The following is a 26,893-nucleotide window of genomic DNA, read 5'->3' as shown; positions in this document are numbered from 1 at the left end:
ACCACCCCTCCTTCTCCAGGCCAAGCACCTCTAGGCACTGCTTCTCATCCCTCTCATGCAGTCAAGGTTACAGTCACTCCCTGCAGCAAGAAGGGGACAGCCCAGGGGGAAAAGATCCTCACCCAGAGAGGCCACGACGTTCCCAAAATTCTCCAGCATGACTTCCTTGTACAGAACTCTTTGGGCTGGGTGCAGCAAGGCCCACTCCCCCTGGGTGAAATACACAGCCACCTCCTCAAAGGATACACCGCCCTGCAAGAAGGAGGAGGAAGCATTTCTTTACATCACTGGAAAGTTGGCCCATAGGGGAAAAGCAAAAAACAGACATAGTAAATTTATAGTAGAAGACCAGAAGAAAGGGCAAGACAGAAGAGCCCCATGGGGATGTCACACGTTCATGATTTTAATAATATGTATCCGTGTTAATCTCTGTATTCTTATGTAGTTTGATCAGAACCATAACAACAGCAGCAATATGGGGAAAAACAGTTATGTTGGAGTTCCTGGGAGGAACTCAGAAGGAAGCCTCACTGCCATCCTCCACACACCTCCCCAGTGGACCCCGCCTTTCCCATGTACCTGAGCTAGCTTCATGGTGCCACTCTTCCCTTCACCACAAGGAGGAAATGGCAGAAAAGGCATCAAGGATGTCTTTCCACTGTTGCCTGTGAGGGAGAGAAAGGGTGGGAAATCTTTTCTAGTATGCACATTTTCTGTTGAGCAGAGGTTGTCAACATCCCAATAGGGCCTGGAGATCTCCTACACTTACAACTATTCTCTAGGTTTCGAAGGTCCGTTCCCTTGGGCGGGCGGAGGCTTCTTTGGAGGGTGCACGCTGTAGCATTATGCCCCGCTAAGCTCCACTGGAGGATCTGCAGTTGAAGCCCCCCCCTCGCCAAATCCCCTCCCAAACATTTGTTGGAGTACTTAATCAGAGTCCCGACTGGCTGCTCCAGACAATAGGTAATCAACTGTTAATTGGAACATACAAATCCTGGCTGGGGTGGAAAATATGCTGAAAAAGTCTGGATTCCCTCTGCAAGGTGCTAGATTTTATATGGGCATATTGTATGCACCCGACCCTCCAGAATGGCTTACAACACTGCTGTGTGCTGAGGCGGCAATGAATTCAGGTGAGAGCTGACTGGGGTTCTTTTGGGTCACTTCTCTACAGAAAAGCAAGAGCTTTGCTTTCCATCGACAGCGCCCCAAGATCGAGGCCTAGCATCGCTAGTTAAAGGAAACTTGGGAGAAACAGTGTTGGCAAACAGCCCTCCATCTGAAAGCCTCGGCCTCCTAGAGTGTACCATACTTGGAAGACACAATCTGATTTGGAAGAAGGAACTCTCCAATTTTCACAAAGATCCAAAAGCACTATTTCAGCTTTCACAACGCATTTATCCTCTTTGGAGGAGAAGCAACTGTGAGCATAAAGAAGGCCATGGAAATCCGCCCACCCTTGGAAGAAAGAGCAGAAAACATGCAGTCCCACGACAGGTCTGAACAACTACCTGCCAATCCCTTTTCTTCTTCAGAGATCAGGAGAAAAGGCTCTTCCTCCTCTTCCAGCCAGGATATGAGGTCAGGTTTAGCCATCTCAGGTCCTTTTTTATACAAACGGAAAAAAACAAAATTATAACTCTTCTGTGAGCACATATATTCAGCAATTCCCAGTGAGATAGACTGTCCTTTCCAAAACACACAACTAATAAAGGTGCTGACTGACCAGATAACATTACTGGGTCAACAATCGTGCATCTGGCACTGGCAGTTCTGTGCCTACTGTATGCCCAGCTGATCTTGAAGTGCCAGCTGGGAACTAAGTAAAGTGGCAGAGGAGTCAGCAAACTTCACTCCACAACCACCTCTCAGCCCAGGCAAGGCAAGGCCCTGATGGGAGAGAAGCCTGTAGTTAGACTGCCCCACTGTCTCCAGACCAGGCATCCCTTGGTGCTTCTTCTCACACCCTCTCATGTGGTCCAGACACAGGACAGCCAGGCGGGGGCCCCCTCTCTGCAAGCCCAGAACAAAAAAACCCACATCAGAGGAAGCATCATGGAGGGTGGCACAGATCAGCCATTAGGCCCAGGCCAGGACTGCCTGACCACGTCCGTCCTCTCAAGGGACTTCCCCCCAGCAAGAGGGAGACAGCCCAGGAGAAAAGGATCCTCACCCAGAGAGGCCACGTTCCCAAAATTCTCCAGCATGACTTCCTTGTACAGGGCCCTTTGGGCTGGGTGCAGCAGGGTCCACTCCCACTTGGTAAAATACACAGCCACCTCTTTAAAGGACACCCCACCCTGGAGGGAGAAAAAGGAAGCATTTCTTACATCACTGGAAAAATGGTCCATGGGAAGAAAAGCCAAGAAGCCGGAGACAGGAAATTAATACTGGAAGAGGAGCACAAAGTAGGGTGGCCAACTCCCACTTGGGAAATACCTGGAGATTTTTGAGGTGGATCCGGGGGAGGGTGGGGTTTAGGAGGGGAGAGAGGGCTCAAGAGGCTATAATGCTATAGAGTCCTCTCTCCAAAGCAGCCATTTTTTCCAGGGAAACTGATCTTGGTTGTCAACCGTAATAGTGGGAGTTCTCCAGGTACCACCTGGAGGTTGGCAACCCTACCACAAAGAGAAGGGGAGAAGAGTCCTGGGGGGACATTTCCCCCACACACACACACTCCCAGCCCTCCTTATGGCCATATTGGAGCCACAGGGGCTATTTTTATAGGCAGGGGGGCTAGCAGCCTTGCGGGGAAGAGGCCAGAGATGTCCATATTCATGGGCCAATACTGTTCCATAGGCTCTGCCTGGGCTTCTGTACACACACCATCCTAGTTGGGGGGGACCACTTTCCTGCCTCCCCAGTGGGCAGACTTGACATTGTGCTGTGCCAGAACACAGGGCCAAGAGCCTGATCCTCTGAGTCTTGCAACCGAGAAGGAGGCATCCCTGCCTTCCACTGTATGTCTCCCCAGTGATTCTACCCCACTCCATGCCCCCCTTACCTGAGCTTGCTGCATAGTGCTTCTTTTCCTTTCATCACAATCAGGAGAAAGAGCAGGAGGCATCAAGGGTATCTTTCTCTGCTGCCTAGGAGGAAGAAAAAGAATAAGAGGGGGAAACCAGGAGTCAGCAACTGCGGGGAGGAGAAAAATATAGAGAAACAGCATCGTTTCCAATTGGCAAAGATATTAGACAAGGATGCATTTTGCCTCTCTGTCTCTTCAGTCCATATGCAGAACATATTATAAAGACAGATGGATTAGATTTAGATAAATGGGGATTGAAAATTGGTGGAAGGAACATTAAGAATTTGAGATATGTAGATGATACCACTTTACTGGCAGAAAAGAGTGAAGACTTGAAACAATTACTGATGACGGTTAAAACACAAAGTGCCAAAGCAGGATTACACTGGAACATTGAGAAGACAAAAGTAATGACAGTCGGGGAATTATACAACTTTAAGATTGACCATGAAGAAATGGAAATTGTTCAAGATTTTCTATTCATTGGCTTCATCGTTAACCGAAAAGGAAACTACAGCCAAGAAATCTGAAGGAGCCTGAGCCCGGGAAGGGCTGCCCTGAAGGAGCTAGAAAATATCCATGAATGTAAGATTCTGTTGCTGGCAACCAAGATCAGGTTAGCGTTCCTTATTTTACTATGTATGGGTGTGAAAGAAAGCTGACCATGAAGAAAGCTGATGGGAAGAAAGTAGATTTCTTTGAAATGTGGTGATGGAGGAGAGTTTATGGATATTACAGAGAAATGAGTAGCTACTTGTGATCATTTAAAGAATATTAGATTGTCCACTTCTATATTAATCTACTCAGCCTAGAGTTGAGCTAAAAAAAATTGTTTTCATCTGGGCATCTTTGATATTATGTTTAACTATCAGGGTATCTTGCCATGTTTTTCTCTTTCTTCCTCTCCCCCCCCCCCATATTTTTATTTACTTTCTAGCCTTTAAACAAATATTACCGTGACTTCTCCCCTCCCTTTAATTTCTTTTAATCTGTCATTATGGTAGCTGGTCCATATACACCTCTATAATTAAGTGGATGGGAATGGGTGGTGCTGTAGAGAACTCTGGCATCTTACCATGAAGCAAAAAAAATTTGGTTATTGTTTAATTTGCTTTTTAAAGTTTGTTTTCTCCCCCCCCCTTCTCTAGAGAATTGGACATTGTAGATCTGATATATTATTTTTAAGTGGTATGTGTGTGTGTGTGTATGTATATATATATATATATATATATATATATATATATATATATATATATATATATATATATATATATATATATATATATATATATATATATATATATATATATATAAGTTTTATATAGACCAGATGTGGAATAAACTCCTACCCCCCTGCCTCTCCGCAGCCTCGACCCATTGCCCCCTCCCCTGTCTAAATCCCAAAGAAGGTTTCTTTCCTATTCCTGCCTCTGGTCAGATTTTTATCAGGCGGCTCTTCTTTGGCTCTGCACAAAGCGTCTCTTTCGAATGCGGACTCTCTCTCTCGCCCACCCCTCCCTTCTATCTGCTTTGGGAATTTTATTGCAGCCCCCCCCCCATATCTCCCCCCTCCAAAGCCCCTTTGAGCTTCCCAGATCCCTCCTAGCCATTCAAGCAGCAGACTCTGAAATTCAGAGGTGACTTCTACAAAGGAAGGAGGGCAGGAAATGGCTGCCTCCACCCCCAAATCATAGGGCTCTCTTTGCAAATCGCATGGGGGTGGTGCCACAACCTGGGCCAAGATGTTCCCAGTTCCCTTCCTTTTTGGCACTGCACTTCCCGTCCTGAACCAGCTGGACAATTCTGAGGATCTGCGCTTCATTTTCGGAGGAGAGATGCCTGCCTCAGTGGGACAGACAAAGGGATGGAAGGACACATCCACAGGGGCTTGGGTCGGTCTCTTCTCCTCCATTTCGTCCTCACAACAACCCTGTGAACTGGGTTAGACCGGGAGGGTGTGGCTGGCCCAAGGCCACCCAGTAAGCTTCTATAGCAGAGGTGGGATTTGAACCTGGGTCTCCCTGCCCCTAGTCTGGCATTCTTACCACTACATCTCACTGGGTATGCTAGCTCAGAGATGCTGTTAACCCCCCCCCCATTACCCCATACTCTGCATCTCTGCTGTCTTCCTGGAGGTGGACTGCCTGCCGCCCAGGGCATTCGATCTCCACCAGCAGGGAGCAGAGAGAATCTAACAGGTGGAGGGGGTGGTGGGGTGGCTCAGGGGTAGAGCATCTGCTTCATAGGCAGAAGGTCCCAGGTCCCTGGACAGCCACTGCCAGTCAGAGCAGACAATACTGACTTTGGTGGACCGATGGTCTGATGCAGTAGAAAGCAGGAAGGGGGGGGGCTGCTTCCCAAAAGCCTCACACCTGGAGCACCCAGTCCCCTGCATGGAAAAGGCCTGGCACACCTGCCTCCACTTCCCAAGGGCAAAACGGCACCACGCTGATATGGAGGAGGTGGAAAGTTTCCTCCAAGACTCTCCCTTGCTGCGCCTTGGGTGACTCATCACAGACCCAAGAAGAGACACAGTCCGGGTTCCCCACCCAACGCCCCTCTTCTTCCCAGCCCCCTTCGACTTCCCTGCAGCACCCCCAGATCTGCCCCCCTCCCCTTCGTCGACCTGCCTCTAGGCAGCCTGCAGCCCCGACCAGCCTCCAAAGGCGCAGCTGCACAAAGGGGCCACGAGGCTCCTCCTGGGGCAGGATGGGGCGGGGAGAAGGTGTGGGGGGGGAGCTCTTTTTCACCCCCGGCTCCCCTCCTTTCTCTCCGCTTCGGGTCTTGCATCGCAGCCCCCGGCCCCTATTTCCCCTCCTCCGCCCCAGAACCCTTTTGCTCACCAGCTTCCCTCCCAGCCCTTCAAGCAGAAGCCCGGGAAAATGCGAGTCGCCTGCAGCCAGGGGAGAGTATTAAACCCCCCCTTCCCCACGCCCACCCACCCACCACTTGCCTCTCTAGGACTGACTCCCCCTGGCTCTCTCAATGTAACCCTAGAGAGCCTTTCAGCCTTTCAAGGGACTCAGCGCAGAAAATGCAAACCCAGCATCTCAGGAAAGGGTGTTACCAGCAGCAAATAAACATCTCCCACAGCCAAGGGTCGGGCTATGCTGTGCCTGTTTTAATGGGATGACCTAAAGTTAGAAATGTAAAAATCTCCCTGATAATCATGGGTGGTGGTTGTTTTTTGCCTCAATGTAAATAGACTTTCAGCCTTGAGTTTTGGAGCGTGGGACCTGCCTTGGTGATCGCTTTAGCAAAAAGAAACAGGACTCGGCTTTCTTTGTCTTTTCTGCATTTTGAACGTTGGCTGTGCTTTTCCATGCAAATGCTTCTGATACTAAGGAAAAACATCGTGTGAAAAAGATGCAGAACTTAAGAGCAAAGTAAAAAGCAAGTGTTGAAAAACCACACGTTGTCTGATGTAATGCCTTTAGTTTAAGGATTGCAGTGCAGAATTGCTAGATCTGAGTCCACTAGCACCTTAGAGGTCAAGAAATACCAGTACAAAGCTGGTCCTCTCTGGAGCACCCTCCTTTTACATCCCTTACAGCTTCTGGGGTTTTAGGAGGGTTGGTTAAGCATAGATTTAGAACCTTGATGAGGACTAGAAACTTAACAGAAAACCTTCCGATACATGCTCTTGCTAATTCATTCAGATATGTGGGTGACATCTTACATGGCTACAGACGACCCAAGGAAAAGAAAGACAGGCAGCAGCGCAAAATCTGGGGAGCAGAGGTTCCGCTAACTCCAAGTGGAAGACTCATCCCCAGAGCGTGGGCAGGGAGGAGATTCGGGGTATAGAATACAGGGCAGGACTGTTAGTTGGCCCTTCATGGCCTGGGCTCCACAGATCTGAGAGGCCTTCTATAACCGGCAGGCAGGAACTAAGGGCGAGTTTAAGAGCTAGGACTTCCTTTCTACTCACACACACTGGTTATCACACCAATAGATAAACACTGCAATAAGAATTATCCACAAGATTATCAACCAGTCAATCTCTTAGCAGTCATTGGAAAGTTATATGCAACTTTTTGGGAAAAGAAACTGCTCCAGTGGATGGAGGAGGAAAAAGTAATAGGTGACAGATGAGCAAGCAGGCTTTAGAAAAAGGCACAAGCACAGACCATTGCTATACGTAGGCTTCGTTGATTACTAAATACTCGCAAGACACGTCTGGACAGTTGTAAGCAGCAATTATTGATTCAACAGCTGCCTTTGACTCTGTCTCTAGTACGTGTATGGAACAAGATTTATGCCATACACTTGGCTGCCAGACTGCTGAGATTAATTATGAACCCCTACTCTGGAAACCCATTGTATGTCAAATTAAACAACTTGGGTTCCTTATCCAGTCAAATCCCTGTCCAGACAGGAGTATGACAGGGCACCCCATGCACTTCTTGCACCCCATCCATTTAATTTACACCTGAATGATTTTGTACTGGTGCTGCAGGATATCTCTGTCCATGCGCCTTGCTTAGAAGGTCATCCTGCATTAATATATATGCTGATGGGCTGGTCTTGCTCTCTAGGACACAGATTGGCTACAGTGAGCTATAAAGGCGGTGAAGACTGAGCCCCAGTCTTGTACCAGTGGAGTAACCAAACCACTGTATTAGGCCGGGAAACTCAACAACCTTAAAGCTCAAAAAAGGTTTATTAATAGAAAAAGATTCAAAAGTAGATTAAAACACAAGTTACATAGTCAAATGGGCAAACTGGCAAAGAAAACAATAAAGTCTAGCTGGCCACATTATACTTACTAAGTTGTTACATTGTTGCTGATCTTCATAGCTATAAGGATGTTGTTTCAAGCAACAGAGTGACATTCTGAAATTGAATAGCGGTTGCCAGGTCCTTCTTTGTCACCGGTGGGAGGTTTTTGGGGCAAAGCCTGAGGAGGGAGGAGTTTGGGGAGGGACTTCAATGCCATAGTCCAATGGCCAAAGCAGCCATTTTCTCCTGGTGAACTGATCTCTATTGTCTGGAGATCAGTTGTAATAGCAGGAAATCTCCAGCTAGTACCTGGAGGTCGGCAACCCTAGAAATTGAAGCTTAAAGAAAGAGTGACCACCATAAGGCATAGCCAGACTTGTGGAAATGTGGACCAGGGTCAGATGACCCACAACTCCCAATCAAGGTGGACCCGAAGGAGAAGTCTCTAGATTGTTTTAGCCCATTTGAGCTGGAATTATGTTCAGGAGAGAAGAGTGCTCTCATCCCCCTCCCATCTTCCCACACATGTGCTGGTTCAACTGATTCGGATGGTATGAGCTAGTGACCTTGACGGCTCTGCCCATTAGCGTAACAACCTGCAGGTGTTTGTGAGACTAGAGTGAGCTAGGCCTTATGGAAAATTATTGAGGTCGGGTTTTGAAGGCAAGAGACGTTCAGAGGTGGTTTCCCATTGCTGCCTCCATGTCACAACCCTGGAATTCATAAGAACATAAGAAAGGCCCTGCTGGATCAGACCAAGGCCCAGCAAGTCCAGCAGTCTGTTCACACAGGGGCCAACCAGGTGCCTCTAGGAAGCCACTAACAAGACGAGTGCAGCAGCACCATCCTGCCTGTGTTCCACCGCACCCAAAATAATAGGCACGCTCCTCTGATACGAGAGAGAATAGGTATGCAGCATGACTAGAATCCATTCTGACTGATAGCCATGAATACCTTTCTCCTCCATGAATATGTCCACTCCCCTCTTAAAGCCCTCCAAGCTGGCAGCCATCACCACATCCTGGGGCAGGGAGTTCCACAATTTAACTATGCGTTGGGTGAAAAAATACTTCCTTTTATCTGTTTTGAATCTCTCGCCCTCCAGCTTTAGCAGATGACCCCGTGTTCTGGTATTATGGGAGGGAGAGAAAAGCCTCTCCCTGTCCACTCTCTCCAAACCATGCATAATTTTATAGACCTCTATCATGTCTCCCCTCCGCCGCCTTCTTTCCAAGCTAGGCCAGGGGTGGAGAATGTCCGATCCGCGTACCATTTAAGGCCCACATCTAGAGGCAAACATCTAGAGAGCAGCAAATGCAAGGCAAAACCTCCCATGCATAAACGGACGTTTCTCTGTAGCAACAGGAAATGAGTCAAACAGCTTTGCTCAGGTTGCTTCTTGCGCTCTCAGCCCACTTCCCCTCTTAAGGTGGCCCGGCTGCTGGCCACCCAGTCCGCCTGCCGTCCTCCGGCAGGTCGGCATTAAAGAAACCTCCTTACCTCTTTCCACACCGAGCAGCTTTGTAAGGGAGCTCCTGAAATCTCTTGCGCTCCAGGCAGGGGGAGAGGTTGTAAAGAAAGCGCTGGGGAAACAGCCGCTGCCACTGGGGGACACTTGCTGCACCTGCAGCCAGCAAACCTGTATCCTAAAACTGGATGGACGACTGCCTCCCCTTCCCATGCAGAGGGGAACCACTGTCTGCTCACTGGCAGGTCTCCCGCCCGGATACTACAGCAATTTGATTCAATAGATCAAAACTTCCGCTCTCAGGAATTCTCTTGCATCAACTAACGTGGTCTCATCTTCCTGTTTTGAGAGGCATACTTAGTCCTAGAGGTCTACATCTGCTAATTACTGCCACGTCTATGCATACTGCAATTACTTGCCTGCTGTAAATAAATATAGTAAATATAGCAGGCTAATTTTTAAGTTGATCATTTTTATGGCCCTCAAATGATGTTATAAATATCCAAATGGCCCTTGGCAGAAAAAAAGGTTCCCCACCCCTGCTCTAGGCTAAACCTGCATTGAGCAAGGGGTTGGATTAGATGGCCTATATGGCCCCTTACGATGAGGATTTGTGAGCACAGGAGCTTTATTAGAACTAGGAAGATGACATCACTGTTCATCATTTCACCACCTGCGCTAATACTGATAAAGACCTTCGCTTCTAGATTGTGGAATAATCTCAACAACAGAAACTTTAAAGAGGAGGGAAATTTTGGATCTACACTCTTGGTACTCTTGCACCAAAGGGTTTGAATGAGGGAACTGATTGGCTTTTCATTGATTTTTTTTTTTGTTTTCTGTGTTAACTCAGTAATTCAAGGGTGCACTGCTGTTTGTGTTCCTCCCGAAACACCCCCGGGGACACCATAATGCCCCCCAGAATGCCAGAATGAGCCTTTACGCCGATGGGAGGCTGGTGGAAGGCCTCACTGGTGTCCTGGGATGGTGATTCCACAGAAGCAGCCAGAGACCAGGGTGCGGCTCTCCCCACCAGCGTTGGGGCACTTAAGGTGGTGTAAGTAGCCCAGATGCTGGTATGGAGGGCCACAACGCTGGCGCAGTGCCTTCCTGGCCTCCTGAGGATTTTCTCTCACTTTGCTCCACATTTTCTCTCTCTTTCTAGCTTCTCTCCTAATTAGGAAAAGTTATGATAGATTACAGTGATCACCTTTTAGCACTGTCTCTTTTGGGTTGATAATGAGGAGCACACTCTGAATGTAATGCCAGCCTGGTCTAGATATGCATATTATAATGAAATTCTATGAGTTGGTTTGGCTAATATGCAATTGCTTAGATTAATTTAATAGCTACATTTGATTTTTTTAACAGAAATATTTTAACGACACTCCCAGGGTGTATGCTTATACATTCCTAAATCTAGCATAACAACAACAATTTGGATTGTAAGTAGCCATAAAATTCTTAATGAATGAAAAATGTTTTAAGAGTTAAAATGCTTTTAACTTATTTCTGTATTTTTTTAAAAAAAAATTCAGACGTCATATACTGCATATCTAGGCTCACACTAAATAAGGCCAGTATGACGAACTGCTATAGTTAAAATGTATAAAAGCTGAGGGAACAGCTCAGGGATTGAAACTTTAGTCCAGACTGATACAGTGAAACAGAGCTCTGCATTTGGACTGGAGAGAGGCCCCATCCTCTGTCATTCTTCAGGGTTCCGACAACTGAAGAGATGTAAGTATATTATTCTCTTGCACTGACTCTTCTGTAGGTATTATTTTCTTGTGCAAATTACTTTGATGGTGAAAAGTGCCGTCAAGCTACAGCTGACTTATGGCAACCCCGTAAGAGGTTCAAGAGAAGAGACATCCAGAGGCAGTTTGCCATTGAGTGGCTCTGCAAAGCAATTCTAGACTTCCTGAGTGGTCTCCCATCCAAATACTAACCAGGGCTGACATTGCTTGGCTTCCAAGATCTGACAAGACTCAGCCAGCCTAGGGCATCCAGGTCAGGATATTACTTTAGTGTGTTCATTGTTTCCCTACTCATTTTAAACAAAAAACCACTGCCTCTTGGCAATGCACTATATTAAAACATGCTTAAAGAATTAATAGATGTTTTCCCATTCTTAGGGTCATAATTTCCCTGCTATTTTTCTACAACAAACTGGCCTTTTTGACAGGAAAATGAAAGATTTTAGATATCTCGTTTACTTTTACCATGGATCTATGACTAGTCTAAGGGAGGAAAGCATAATGATCTTTGGCAGGAAATTTGTTTCGCTTTACTGAAGAAAATTGTGCGTATAATTTTAGTACCTTTAGGCAGCAAAGATCTGTGAGTCAACAAATGAATCAATTAACTGTTACGTTGAACACTTTAAGTCAATCTATTAACCAAAAACTGGAGACTGTAACAGATGAGATCAAAGATATGAAAGCCCAAGGTACGACAATGCAAACAGATATGAAGACAATGTACTCTTCAGTCAAGAAGGTGATTGAAGAACAGAAAGAGGCTAAGAAAAGAATGGATAACCATGACCAACAATTTGATGCAATGCATTCTCAAGAAGAGACAGTAAAGGACCAACTGGCCATTATGGATATGAAAGTACCTGCCTGAAGAATCAGGTGATACTAGAGAGACCATTATAAAAACATTGGCTGACCTAACTCAAATAGATGAACAAGAGTTAAATCATACAATAAACAGAATATACAGGATCCCTCTACCGACCAGATTGAAGAAATCGAAGGCTAGAGATATCATCTCTTTCTATGACATTAGGATGAAGGATGCTATTATGCAAGTTCATTATGAGAATCCTTTGTCTGTGGAAGGGACCCCGTTAATAATCCTCAAAGACATCCCTAGACATTTAATGACAAAGAGAAACATATACAAGGATTTCACCATGGCGCTGAGGAAGAATGGAATAAAATATCACTGGATATTGCCACAAGGACTTACTTTCAGTTACAAAGAGGTCAGATTTACTGTCACTTCACTGGAAGATGTTGGAAAATTTCTGAGAAGATATAAAAAAGAATGGGCCTCATTCCAGAAGAGCAGGAACAAGAAGAAGAAGAATCTTTGAAAGGAGCAGTTGGTGGATCATCGTCTTAAAATTCATTTCTATATAAATCAATCACCATGGCTAAAGTAATTTCATGGAATGTAAATGGACTGAATGAAAAAGTTAAAAGAGGAAGAATTTTTAAGTTCTTACAAAAACAAAAATACTCTTTAATTTGCCTACAAGAAACTCATATCTCGAAAAAGGATAGAAAGTACTTGGAAAGGAAGACATTAGGACAAGTGTTTATCTCCTCCTCTAAAACAAAGACTAACGGGGTAGCTTTTTATGTACAACACAATTTAAACCCTGAACTTATCTATAAGGATGAAGAAGGCAGAATATTGATAATTAGAACAAAAATATTAGGTCAAAAAACATTAGTAGTTGGGATCTATGTGCCAAATGAAGGGAAAGCTAAGTTCTAAAAATAACTACATGACAAAATATTGTCGAAGGCTTTCACGGTCAGAGTTCATTGGTTCTTGTAGGTTATCGGGGCTGTGTAACCGTGGTCTTGGTATTTTCTTTCCTGACGTTTCGCCAGCAGCTGTGGCAGGCATCTTCAGAGGAGTAACACTGAAGGACAGTGTCTCTGTGTTTCAGCGAGACACTGTCCTTCAGTGTTACTCCTCTGAAGATGCCTGCCACAGCTGCTGGCGAAACGTCAGGAAAGAAAATACCAAGACCATGGTTACACAGCCCGGATAACCTACAAGAACCAACTACATGACATTTTGCTTCAATATGCTGAAGAACAAATCCTGCTGATGGGAGATTTCAATGGAGTTACCTCTTCTGTTTTGGATAAGAAGACTAAAGCTATAAATGACAAAGAAGGATGCCTTCCGAAAACTTTTTTTCAAATGATGGAGGAATTTGCATTGCAGGACATTTGGGGGACAATGAACACAACAGCTAAAGAATATACCTTCTATTCAGCAAGACATGATTCACACTCCAGAATAGACATGATTTGGGCAAGTAAATCAATTTTCACACAGTTACGTAAAGTGCATATTGTACCAAGAACATTCTCAGACCATAATCCAGTCTCATTTGAACGGAATAACAGACAAGCATTTAGATGGAGACTAAATGACAAGACTCTTGAGAGATGAGAAAATAAAGACTGAACTATGTACCCTTATTAAAGATTTTTTTGAAATCAACATGAATGGAGAAACCACTTTAAAAAGTTTGGGATGCCTTTAAAGCAGTAATTAGAGGCTTTATGATTAAAAAAAATACGGCATGGAAGGCAGTTACAGCTGACAAATAATATCCTGTGGGATTTACAAAACCTAGAACAGCACGTAACTATGGAATCTCAGGAGGATGAAAGAAATACTATTCTGTTGAAGATAAATGCTCTTAAACATCAATTAAACCTGGTAGTTACAGAAGAGATGAATAAAAATGTGAAATTTGCGAAGCAAAGGTATTTCAAACATGCAAATCGACCTGGTAAATTTTTGGCTACTCATTTAAGAGACTCGGTTCTAAAAAAAAAAAAATTATAGCCAAAATACAAACTACAAAAGGACCGGTTTATACAACAAGAGATATACAAAAAGAATTTACATCTTATTACCCTCAATTATATCAGAAAGACAATATTTCAGATAAGAAGATGAAAAAAAAAATTCTATAAATATCAAAAAATTGTCATCAGCCCAACAAAAAACTATTGATGCACCAATTTCTTTGGAAGAACTAGAAGAAGCAATCATTGAACAAAAAATAGACAAAACTCCTGGGCCCGATGAAATAACAGCTCTGTTTTATCGGACATTTAAATCAAATTTTCTGAACCCCTTTTTAATGGTCTGCAATACTATATTGGATACAGGTTTGTTACCTGAGACATGGTCACATGCATTTATCTCCTTGATTCATAAAACTGGAAGAGACCCTGAAAAAGTAGCTAATTATAGGCCTATTTCACTATTGAATGTGGATTACAAAATCTATGCCTCTGTATTGTCGAATAGAGTTAAAAAATTAATTAAAGACTTAATTCATGAAGATCAAGCAGGCTTTGTTCTGGGAAGACAAATTAAAGACAATCTTAGAATTCTTTTGGATGCATTGGAATACTATGAACATAACATTCAACATAAAGCAGCTTTTATTTTCCTGGATGCTGAAAAAGCTTTCGATATGGTTTCCTGGGACTTTATGAAGAAAGTTCTAGAGAAAATGAACTTTGGTGAAAGATTTCGAAGAGACATCACAGCTATTTATACTAAACAACAAGCAAAAATACTGGTAAATGAATCAATATCGGACATTTGTAAAATACAAAAAGGGACAAGACAAGGATGTCCGCTTTCCCCTTTACTTTTTATTTTGGTCTTGGAAACCTTGTGTTGTAAGATATGAGAAACTGAAGCTATTCATGGCCTAAAGATAAACAAACATGAATTTAAAATGAGGGTATTTGCAGATGATCTCTTATTAATCTTGAACTATCCGAATCAATCGGCAAATAGACTGTTGGAAATATTGAATTCATTTGGCCATGTTTCAGGTTTTAAAATAGGATGGGAGAAGACTAATAAAGTAAAGTACCTGGGGATTTGGATTTCTACTAAGAATAAAGATTTTGTTAATAATTATTATTATTTTAAATTATGGGAAGCAATTAAAAAAGATATGTCAAACTGGATGAACAAAAACCTTTCCTTTTTGGGACGTATCTCGACAACTCAAATGAACATATTACCGAGATTATTGTTTTTATTCCAAAATCTACCTGTAATCTCTCAAGCAAAATATTTTAACCTTTGGAGAAAAGATTTATTGAATTTCATCTGGCAAGGAAAAAAAACAAGAATTGCTTACAAGTATTTGGTGGATTCGAAAGAAAGGGGTGGCTTTGCACTTCCTAACTTTAAACTGTATGCTGAAGCATCTGCTTTAGTATGGCTAAAAGACTGGATGGAACTGACCAATTGTCATGGGCCCTGCCTTCGGAGCTGAGGACCCAGAGGACTCTGAAGCTGAAGTGGAGGAACAGGTTGCCTCTGGGCCTTCAGTACCTCCATTGCAGTCAGTAGTACAGGAGCCTGAAACAACTCAGCAGGAACCACAGCTAGGCAGAGAGATGGAACAACGGCAGACAGAAGCTACTCATCCCCCAACTCCTGCAGTGGAAGCTGAGAATGGCAGCCCTCCAAGCTCACCTGAACCTGATAGGCATATCAGGACTCGCCAGCGTATAGTTTTGCAGGGTAGGCGAAGGAGTGCTCGCCTGGAAAGCCTAAGCAGACAGAGAACTGGTGCTGAGTCGTTGCAGGATGAAGCCTAGCTTGGAAGTGCACTGACTGATAAAGGCAGTGCAGGCACACTTTCACTTTGCGGAAGCAACCGTGCAATTTCCCTGTCTTGTTGCTACTGCTATGATTGATCTTTCCGGCCGTTGACTCCTGCCTGTTTTGACGACGCCTCTGAATACTAACCTTGAGAGATAACAGAATCTTTGTTGCCTGCTCCGAAAGGGGCTAGATACCCCCCCGCACGTCTGAGGACTGCGGGCACCGCCCAGCCCTTGGCCTACGCCAGCACACCAATACACGACTACTGGATTTAAAAGGTTTTGACAATAGAAGTGGTTGGCACAGATATTTGTGGTATGATAAAATTAAGACACATACATCATTTCAACAACGTAAGGTAAAATCTTCTTTATTTAAAACCTGGCAAAAATATAAACATCTTTTAGAACCAAAGACACCATTGTGGATTTCATCGCAAGAGATGGTTACATTGAAGCGGGTCGTGCTGTTGAAGTGGCTGGGCTCTTAGAAAGGACCACTTCCTAAGAAGTGATATGTTATCTTATTCAGCCAGCCACCAAAGCAGGACTCAACGACTTTACCTACTTTATAAAAAGCAAGTCTTTTTATTGATATACTTCTAGTAAAAATGTGTAAATGCAAATTACAAAGTCTTAACACTCTGTTACAATGTATGCAGTGGCAATGTAGTCAGTTACAATGTATGCAGTAAAAGCAAGCATTACATACTATTCAGCTTTAAAATCCAACTTCAAAATATAATAGTCAAATAAATCTGATTCAGTTTAAAGTATCTAATTCACAATATCTAAAATAATGTCAAAACTATACATACCAGTATCTTCTGAGAGACTCTGATTGAGCTCTGAAAATCTAGTCTTACTGTGCCTGTATATATGCTGTTTCAAACTCCTTGAAAAGGAGGTAGAAAAGAACTGCACATCTATTATCTAGAAGGGTGCTATAACCCTGTAGCAGGCATATACTAAATTGCATCACTTAGTGTGCTAAGTAGCTCCACTTAGTGTGCTAAGTTGCTCCACTTGTATGACCATATTTGGACATCCATATCCTCTTTGCCATTTTACTTAACTATAAACTATTATTTTTGAGCTTTGTAATAACTCTATATTACTCAAATTTAACACCATTTTCCTTACTAGCACAAGACACATTTAATACATTCATTTGTAAATCAACAGTATAATGTTAACACATTTAAATCTTAAAACACAATTATACATTCATTTATAAATCAATAGTATAATGTTAACACATTTAAATCTTAATACACAATTATATGCTTACATTGCATTAGTTAGCCTTGGCTAGCCTTGTAGTTTGGAGTGTAAAAATCATGTCTTGTAACCTTGTAGGGTGAAAATATCCCCTATAGCCTTGTGAGGGAAGAGCATCCCTTATAGCCTGTGGGGGGAGAAAGACAATCTATAACTGATAAGATATGAAGACAGCTATTAAAGTAGTGGTGGTCTCCACCTAAGAGATTATCTTGAAGGGCATCCTTGAAAAGGGTAAAATCCCTCTACTGTAAGGAAAGGGGTAGAAAGTTCCGCACTGAAAGACCTTAAAAGTGTAAAGAAAGAATCCTCCTGACAGATGGCAGGAGTATTTTAGAAACCAGCTAAATGAAGCCAGAGGCTTTTGTTCTTCCTTTAGTTTGAAAATAGCTAAACCTTCAGTTACATAACTGTCTGTATATGTAGCGTTAGTTTTATAATGTTATAATGAATAATTCTGCACATGTACAACAAATGTATGTGCTGTAACATGTCAGACTATGACAACATTACGACCATTGAGACATCCAGAGGCAGTTTGCCATTGAGTGGCTCTGCAAAGCAATTCTAGACTTCCTGAGTGGTCTCCCATCATAATACTAACCAGGGCTGACATCGCTTGGCTTCCAAGATCTGACAAGACTCAGCCAGCCTAGGGCATCCAGGTCAGGACATAACTACTTTAGTGTGTTCACTGTTTCCATACTCATTTTAAACAAAAAACCACTGCCTCCTGGCAATGCACTATATTAAAACATGCTTAAAGAATTAATAGATGTTTTCCCATTCTAAGGGTCATATTTTTCTACAAAAAACCGGCCTTTTGACAGGAAAATGAAAGATTTTAGAGTATCTCGTTTACTTTTACCATGGATCTATGAATAGTCTAAGGGGGGAAAGCATAATGATCTTGGCCGGAAATTTGTTTCGCTTTACTGAAGAAAATTGTGTGTATAATTTTTAAGCAGTGTACCTTTAAGCAGCACAGTGTGTACCTTTAAGCAGCACAGATCTATGAACTGTGAATTTCAGAGGCGGATTGCTAGAACAGGTGTGCTATTTCTTTGAGCTACCATCCCTGCCCTCCCGAGCGGTTCAGCTTTATGTGCCCTTTTGACACATGGGCACCCTTCCCTAAAGGAGTATGAGGGGAGGTGTGTTTAGGACTCAGTTGAGGGTGTTGACATCTGTTCCCCCCCAGTATATGCCACACCACTGCCTGATGGGCCCATGACTGACTCACCCAGGCTTGCCTGTTCTGACTCCAGAAATTCTGAGACATCTTGGAATTGAGCTTGGAGTGGGCTCTGTGTGGGAAGGAAATGGAGATCAGTGGAGATGTGAAACCCTAGGGTCTTCTCTCTGAAGCTGCTATTTGTTCCAGGGGGACGGGTCTGTGTGGTCTGGAGATCAGATGTAATTCTCAGGGAATCCAAAGCTCCATGTAGACAGTGACAATCCTCTGTGACTCATCTGTTGGGTATCCTGGAGTGTTGCTAACATCACAGTCCTATTATGGTTACACAGTTGCTCGGTTTTTCCTCCCAATGGGAGAGGGGGTCAAGGGCTGTGGCGGCACCGGTGGGTGGGGACTGGCTGTACCCTTTCTGTCCCTCAGTAGACTGACATCAGAAACCACTCTGTGACTGGTGGGTGTCACCAGGGTACTAGCTGTAAGTAAGATCATTCATTTGCTTTACCCACTGGGTGTGAAAATAAGCTTTCCTCACACTACTGACATTCATATGGCTTCACCCCTATGCAAATCGTATGACGGTAAGTAAGCTAATTATGGAGACGGAAGCTTTTCCGACACTCGACTTTTATATGGTTCCTCCTGTGTGAATTTTTTGATGGGTACTAAGTTGTCCACTGTCACGGAAGCTTTTTCCACACTCCAGGCATTTATATGGTTTCTCCCCTGTGTGAATCCTTTGATGGGAAGAAAGTTTTACATTACTACTTAAGCTTTTCCCACACTCCAGGCAGGTATATGGTTTCTCCCCTGTATGAACTCTTTGATGGTAAGTAAGACCATTATTCGAACTGAACCTTTTCCCACACTCCAGGCATTTATATGGTTTCTCCTCCATGTGAATTCTTTGATGGGAAGTAAGACTATCTCTCCGCCTGAAGTTTTTCCCACACTCCAGACATTTATACGGTTTCTCCCCTGTATGGATCGTTTGATGGGAAGAAAGTCTTGCATTATTTCTGAAGCTTTTCCCACACTCCAGGCATTTATATGGTTTTTCCCCTGTATGAATTCTTTGATGGTAAGTAAGACTGTCATTCCGACTGAAGCTTTTCCCACACTCCAGGCACTTATAAGATTTCTCCCCTGTGTGAATCCTTTGATGGGAAGAAAGTGTTGCATTACTACTGAAGCTTTTCCCACACTCCAGACATTTATGTGGTTTCTCTGTGTGAATTCTTTGATGGATAGTAAGAGTGCTATTACGACTGAAACTTTTCCCACACTCCAGGCACTTATAGGGTTTTTCCCCTGTGTGAATGATTTGATGGGAAGTAAGACTGTCATTCCAACGGAAGCTTTTCCCACACTCCAGGCATTGATATGGTTTCTCCCCTGTGTGAATCCTTTGATGGGAAGAAAGTTTTGCATTACTACTGAAGCTTTTCCCACACTCCAGGCATTTATATGGTCCTTCCCTTGTGTGAATTCTTTGATGGATAGTAAGAGTGCCATTACGACTGAAACTTTTCCCACACTCCAGGCACTTATAGGGTTTCTCCCCTGTGTGAATGATTTGATGGGAAGTAAGACTGTCATTCCAACGGAAGCTTTCCCCACACTCCAGACATTGATATGGTTTCTCCCCTGTGTGAATCCTTTGATGGGAAGAAAGTTTTGAATTACTACTGAAGCTTTTCCCACACTCCAGGCATTTATATGGTCCTTCCCTTGTGTGAATTCTTTGATGGATAGTAAGAGTGCCATTACGACTGAAACTTTTCCCACACTCCAGGCACTTATAGGGTTTCTCCCCTGTGTGAATGATTTGATGGGAAGTAAGACTGTCATTCCAACGGAAGCTTTTCCCACACTCCAGGCATTGATATGGTTTCTCCCCTGTGTGAATTCTTTGATGGACAGTAAGTCTGCGATTATTTCTGAAGCTTTTCCCACACTCCAGGCATTTGTATGGTTTTTCCCCTGTATGAATTCTTTGATGGGAAATAAGACTGTCATTCCGACTGAAGCTTTTCCCACACTCCAGGCACTGATATAGTTTCTCCCCTGTGTGAATCCTTTGATGGGAAGTAAGTCTGCGATTATTTCTGAAGCTTTCCCCACACTCCAGGCATTTATATGGTTCTTCCCTTGTGTGAATTCTTTGATGGGAAGTAAGAGTATCATTCCGACTGAAGCTTTTCCCACACTCCATGCATTTATATGGTTTCTCCCCTGTGTGAATTCTTTGATGGCAAATTAGGTGTTCACTCCTTCTGAAGCTCGTCCCGCACTCCATGCATTTATAAGGTTTCTCCCCTGTATGAATTCTTTGATGGGAAGAAAATTTTGCATTATTACTGAAGCTTTTCCCACAATCCAGACATTTATGTGGTTTTTGTGTGTGAATTGTTTGATGGATATTAAGAGTGCCATTACGACTGAAACTTTTCCCACACTCCAGGCATGAATATGGTTTCTCCCCTGTGTGAATTCTTTGATGGACAGTAAGGCTTCGACGCTCACTGAAGCTCTTTCCACACACCAGGCATTTATATGGTTTCTCCCCTGTATGAATCCTTTGATGGACAGTTAGGTATCTACTCTTCCTAAAGCTTTTCTTACACTCCAAGCATGTATATGGTTTCCCCCCACTGTGAATTATTTGATGGGAAGTAAGGTCTGCACTCCTACTGAAGCTTTTCCCACACTCCAGGCATTTATATGGTTCTTCCCTTGTGTGAATTCTTTGATGGGAAGTAAGACTATAATTCCGACTGAAGCGTTTCCCACACTCGATGCATTTATATGGTTTCTCCCCTGTGTGAATTCTTTGGTGGGAAATTAGGTGTCCACTCCTTCTGAAGCTCTTCCCGCACTCCATGCATTTATATGGTTTCTCCCCTGTATGAATTCTTTGATGGATGGCAAATTTTCCTCTCAGTCGGAAGCTTTTCCCACACTCCAGGCATTTATATACTTTTTTTCTGGTACAGGTGTTTTGTTGAATTTTATTAGCTGATTTTTCAGTAAAATTTCCTGTCCTTGCAATGCGCTCACTCCTCTTGCCTCCTTGGTATATTTTTTCCTGTAGAGAGTGGTCGCCCTGTAAAAGACTGGAATTATTCCTCCCTTTATGTGAATGTTTTTCCTCCTTCTTCCTCAGAGCATCATAATGTTCAACCTTCTCTTTCATGTCTGAATACATATCAGCTTTCTCCCTCAAGGGGTGATGTTTTCCTTTGCTCTCTGACTCCAAAACATCTCCTGCTGAAAGAAATGGGAACCTGGTGTCATGATATGACAGTTTCCACAAATATCTAATTTCAAATCCAGTAGCACCTTAGAAACCAACAAGAGTTTCTGGCTATAAGCTTTCCAGACTGAAGGCTCCTTTCATAGAATCATAGAGTTGGAAGGGACTACCAGGGTCATCTATTCCAACCCCCTGCACAATGCAGGAAATTCACAAGTACCACCCCCCACAGATACACCCAATGACCCCTGCTCCATGTCCAGAGGATGGCCAAGATGCCCTCCCTCTTATGAACTGTCTAAGGTCATAGAATCAGCATTGCTGACAGATGGCCATCCAGTCTCTGCTTAAAAACCTCTAGGGAAGGAGAGCTTATGTCAGTGAGGGCATCCAGTCGGGCCCCGGTTCTAACAAGATGGCTCCTCACTACAACAAAATGGAGTCCAGACCAGTTCCGTTCCCCCCCCCCCCCGCTTCTAAGCCATCACATGCCCGGCATCTGCGTTTCTATGGGGACTTGCCCTGAGATTCGTTGCTGTGTTAACAGGGACTGCGGAACAATGCCTGAGAGCCCGGGAGATCGCCCAGCCATTTACGCGTCAATTTCACAAGTAGGTTTCTTAATGGGAGATCACCGGCGATCACTGTTCTGTTACCTTGTATCTGATCCGTTCACGACAGCTCTGCTACACCTTGTCCTTTTGTGTTCTGTTCCTAATGTAATCAATTTTATTGTATGTCCCCTATAAATATGTCCAGTGTTCTCCACATCTGTATTCTGGCCTTATGTTTGTATGGACCTGCTGAACCTATTGCTTTCTTAATAAAACATTCAACTCGCTGCTACGTCTGGAGTGAAGTTCCGTATTAAAGAATCATAGAGGTACTGAAATCTGACAGTTTACCACCTCAAGAGGAAGCCTGTTCCACTGAGGAACCGCTCTGTTAGAAATTTCTTCCTAATGTCTAGATGGAAACTCTTTTGATTTAATTTCAACCCATTCGTTCTGGTCCGACCATCTGGGGCAACAGAAAACAACTCGGCACCCTCTTCTATATGACAGCCTATCAAGTTCTTGAAGATGGTTATTATGTCCTCTCTCAGTCTTCTCCTCTTCAGATTAAACATACCCAGCTCCTCCAACCTTTCCTCACAGGACTTGGTCTCTAGACCCCTCACCATCTTTGTGGCTCTCCTCTGGACACGTTCCAGCTTGTCTACATCTTTCTGAAATTGTGGTGCCCAAAACTGAACACAATACTCTAGGTGAGGTCTAACCAGAGCAGAGTAAAGCGATACCATCGCTTCACGTGATCTGAAGTGATTTAATCATATACGAGTCAGAATGGAGATCTCTGAGTCCTTATATCCTAGTCAGAAAGTGGAAAGGGTGCTGCAAAGAAAAAATCAGGATGAAGAGGTACAGTGCACCTTGTAAGAAGATAGATTACAGCATAATAGAAATGCTTAGAAAATTAGAAATTAGCAGAAAATTAGCATTTGTAGTGCAACAAGAATATTAAAGTCATCAATCTTACATTGTAATCTCTCCTTGAAGCTTCTTTGGATAAGGACTGCAACTCTCAGGTCAGCAAATGAATGATCTGGAAGATTAATATAATCTGCCACTGGCTTTCAAGTGGTCGTTTTTAATGTCAGATTTATGTCCATTTATTCTTTTGCATAGGAACTGACCTGTTTGTCTGATGTACAGAGCGGAAGGGCATTGCGGACGTTTGTTGACATATATATAACACTGAAAGAGGAACAAGTGAATGAACCTGAAATGGTATGGCTGGTGTTGTTAGATCCAGTGATTTTTAAAATTTTATTTTATTAGATTTATACCCCACTGTACAACAAAAGACTGTTACCGTATATGGAACGAGAAATGCCTGATGTTCAAGCTGGATTCAGAAGAGGAAGAGGCACTAGAGATCAGTGGAGCATACGAGAGAATTTCAGAAGACTATCAGCTTGTGTTTCATAAATTACAGCAAAGCTTTTGACTGTGTGGATCATGAAAAGCTGTGGCTGGTTTTAAAGGAAATGGGAGTGCCACCACATCTGATCATTTTTAAGCGCAACCTGTATTCTGGACAAGAGGCCACGGTTAGGACAGAATATGGAGAAACAGAATGGTTTCTAATTGGCAAAGGTGTTAGACAAGGATGTATTTTATCCCCCTACCTCTTCAATCTGTACGCAGAACATATCGTTAGGAAAGCTGGATTAGATTTAGAGGAAGGTGGAGTGAAAATTGGGGGGAGGAACATTAACAATTTGAGATATGCCGATGATACTACATTACTGGCAGAAAATAGCGAAGACTTGAAACGACTACTGCTGGAAGTTAAAAGAGAAAGTGCCAAAGCAGGACTGCAGCTGAACATCAAGAAGACAAAAGTAATGAATACAGGAGAATTACACAACTTTAAGGTTGACGATGAGGAAACTGAAATTGTTGAGGACTTTCTATTCATCAACCAAAAGGGAGAGTGCAGCCAAGAAATCAGAAGGAGACTGAGACTGGGAAGGGCAACCATGAAGGAGCTAGAAAAGATTCTGAAGTGTAAGGATGTTTCACTGGCAACCAAGATCAGATGAATTCATGCCATTGTATTCCCTATTACTATATATGGGTGTGAGAGCTGCACAATGAGGAAAGTTGATAGCAAGAAAGTAGATTACTTTGAAATGTGGTGTTGGAGGAGAGTGTTACGGATACCCTGGACAGCCAAAAAAACAAATCAGTGGGTTTTAGATCAAATCAAGCCTGAACTGACCCTGGAAGCCACAATGACTAAACTGAGGCTGTCGTACTTAGGACATATTATGAGAAGACAAGAGTCTCTGGAAAAGACAATCATGCTAGGTAAAGTTGAAGGCAGCAGGAAAAGAAGACGCCCCAACAAGCGATGGATTGACTCTATAAAGGAAGCCACGGCGCTCAGTTTGCAAGATCTGAGCCAGGCTGTCAAAGATAGGACATTTTGGAGGACACTGTGTATGTGTGTGTGCGTTAAGTGTCGTCAAGTCTTTTCCAACTAATGGCGACCCTATGAATCAATGTCCTGTCTTTGACAGCCTTGCTCAGATCTTGCAAATTGAGGGCCGTGGCTTCCTTTATAGAGTTTATCCATCTCTTGTTGGGTCTTCCTCTTTTCCTGCTGCCTTCAACTTTCCTTACTTGCTTCAACTTTCCTTACAAGCTGCCTTCAACTGAGAGCTGTATGTGACTACCAGTGGGGTTCTGTTGTTGTTTCATTTGGGCCTATCTTGTAGCAGTTTATCCCTTGATATCATTCTGGCTTTGCTGATCTGTTTCCTTACATCAGGTGGGTACTGGAATCCCAAAAATATTTGTTGTAGATCCAGCAGGTGAGAATCTCTGTCTGAGGGACTGGAAGAGACGGGGAGAACAAGGGCACTCTTTAAGAGACGGACAGCCATTCACGCTTTAACACACATGGCTTTGGCACAGAGGGTCTGAAGAGAGGTGCAGATGGAGAAGGAGGTAGTCTAATGAGAACAAGAAACAAAGTATGAAGTTCATTCTTAACATCACAGAAAGAAGGGAATGAAGGGTGGTTCGGTAGGGGAGGGTGGCAGAGAGCAGGGGCTGGGAGGGCAAGAGAGCTGACTGGCGCCCCTCCACCATTGGCGCCTTAGGCAATCACTTAAGGGCACCTAATGGACAGGATGCCCCTGCATCCGCTGATTCTTTTGCCAAATCTAGTTGCCAGGTGACAGACTGTAATTCTAATTCAAGCCAGATGGGGCAGCAGAGAGTAAACCCGCTTGAAAAAGGAAAGGTGCGGGAAAGAGCTGGCAACGAGGTCAATTCCTCATTATGCTCTCGTAACTTAGTGTTAGTCCCTCATTTTCCTTCTTTTTGCCATATTTTGGATGAGCACATGGCAAAAAAAGTAGCCTGAAATTACATCATGAACCAAATTAGCATCATGAACCAAATTCAAAGGCTTGGTATCTGGAAACGCTTTCAGTGTCTTGGTAGGGAGTCTGGTCCTGAGATGAACAAAGTCCTGAATGCCACCAGATCTGAGGGCCAGAAACAGGTAGCGTAATCAGATAGCAGTCTGAGGGTCAATATTGGGCTATTCTAGGTCTGGATCCAAAGTGTCAGTATCAAAAGGGAAGTTCAAATGTCAAGTCAAAGTCTGTTCCAAGGTCAAGGCCACAAGAGTTGCAGGAATGATCAGAGGACCAAGAGAACACAGGGTAGTAGTAACAAGTTGTTCCCACATCAGCCTGGATGAAAGCACCTACATAAATAAGCCTAAGAAGAAACAGCTGTTGCTGGTTCCTCTGACTCAGCACTCTGCTGGAGGGAGCTCATTATTCTCATCGCTCTCAGCCAGTAGTGCTCTTCATAGTGCTTGTAACCTAGCACTCCTTCTATGCTCAAGCAGGAATGTTCTGCACCTTTGGCAATGCTACTGTTGAACACAGGTGAATCCTCTGCCCTGGGTGGTTGTACGCATGGGGGACATTCCACCATCTGTGTCTGATTAGCTTGCTTCTGTTCCTCTCTTCTACTGCGTAAAGATCCTCTTCGTCTGAAGAAGCCTCAGCAGGCTGCCCCATGACAGACTAGATGGTATTAACTAATCTGTGGCCTGTGGCGATTATATGAACAGCCTTTCACAGGTACTGTGATTAGCTGAGAGACAAGGGAGAATTTGCATTCTGGCCTAATTGCTTAAGAAATCGCAGGCATTTCCTGCCTTGGGAATTATAGGAAGGAGACACACAGGCTTTAACAAGGGGGGCAGCCTTTCTTGTTTTTTGGGGGGGAGGATGTTTGGGGTAGCAATGTTTTGACAAAGCTGTCAGAAGTAACCATCAACCAGTAGAGAGACAGCGGCACTTGACTGGATGAAGTATGCCAGGCTACCTGAAACAAGTAACTGGGATAATTTTAATCTGATTAACGAATCTGGATCCAATAAATCAAATTTGCCTCACTCTTTAAACATCACAGAGGTAAGATAAGTGTGAGGCGATGAGATGCAGTTTTACATATTTGATTTTCCTATGCTCAGATCTTTTGGTCCATGGTGTTCAACTGTTGGTTTTTGGCACAAAAGGCCCTTGGCTGTTAATCAGCAGAGACAAATTCTGGATAGGGTTTAAAATATACTGGGAAAGCCAGGATTACTATACAGTTTACCCCGGACCCTTCCCAATAACAAGCAGCACTGCTCTGGGCTGGAGGTAAAATGAGTTCACAGGACAGCTGTCTGGGGTTGCTTTGGATCGTGTCTCTGTGCTGAAGCACATCCTTTATTTTGCAGGCAAAGTGTCTCTGCGTGAAGGCCTGTCCAGCTAAAGGGAGCTCAGGAGAAACAGGGCTGCCAAACACCCTTGCCAGAGAGTGCCTCTCAGAGAAGACAATACTTGGCTTGACTGTGCATAAGTGAGCTGAGAATGGAGAAGTCGCCAATTTTCATAGATTCAATGCCTACAGGCATCATTTCAGCCTTCACAGTTCATCCAAGGTCTTTGGAGGAGAAA

The 26,893-nt window shown here is 43.7% G+C and overlaps 1 protein-coding gene across 1 annotated transcript; it reads right to left on the bottom strand.

Moving 5' to 3' along the window:
- Positions 1–73: 73 nt before the first annotated feature.
- LOC130482617 (zinc finger protein 883-like) lies at positions 74–25,963 on the bottom strand. Its single transcript, XM_056855447.1, has 8 exons — positions 25,897–25,963; positions 24,689–24,758; positions 20,823–21,085; positions 19,385–20,489; positions 19,250–19,336; positions 3,005–3,089; positions 1,784–2,013; positions 74–80 (listed from the first exon to the last, which is right to left on the bottom strand). The coding sequence occupies exons 1-8, from the start codon at positions 25,961–25,963 to the stop codon at positions 74–76; spliced, it is 1,914 nt and encodes a 637-aa protein (XP_056711425.1).
- Positions 25,964–26,893: the final 930 nt, after the last annotated feature.

Source organism: Euleptes europaea, chromosome 1 (genome assembly GCF_029931775.1).
Source record: "Euleptes europaea isolate rEulEur1 chromosome 1, rEulEur1.hap1, whole genome shotgun sequence".
Lineage (NCBI taxonomy): Eukaryota > Metazoa > Chordata > Lepidosauria > Squamata > Sphaerodactylidae > Euleptes > Euleptes europaea.
This window is presented reverse-complemented; position numbering and strand designations above follow the sequence as displayed.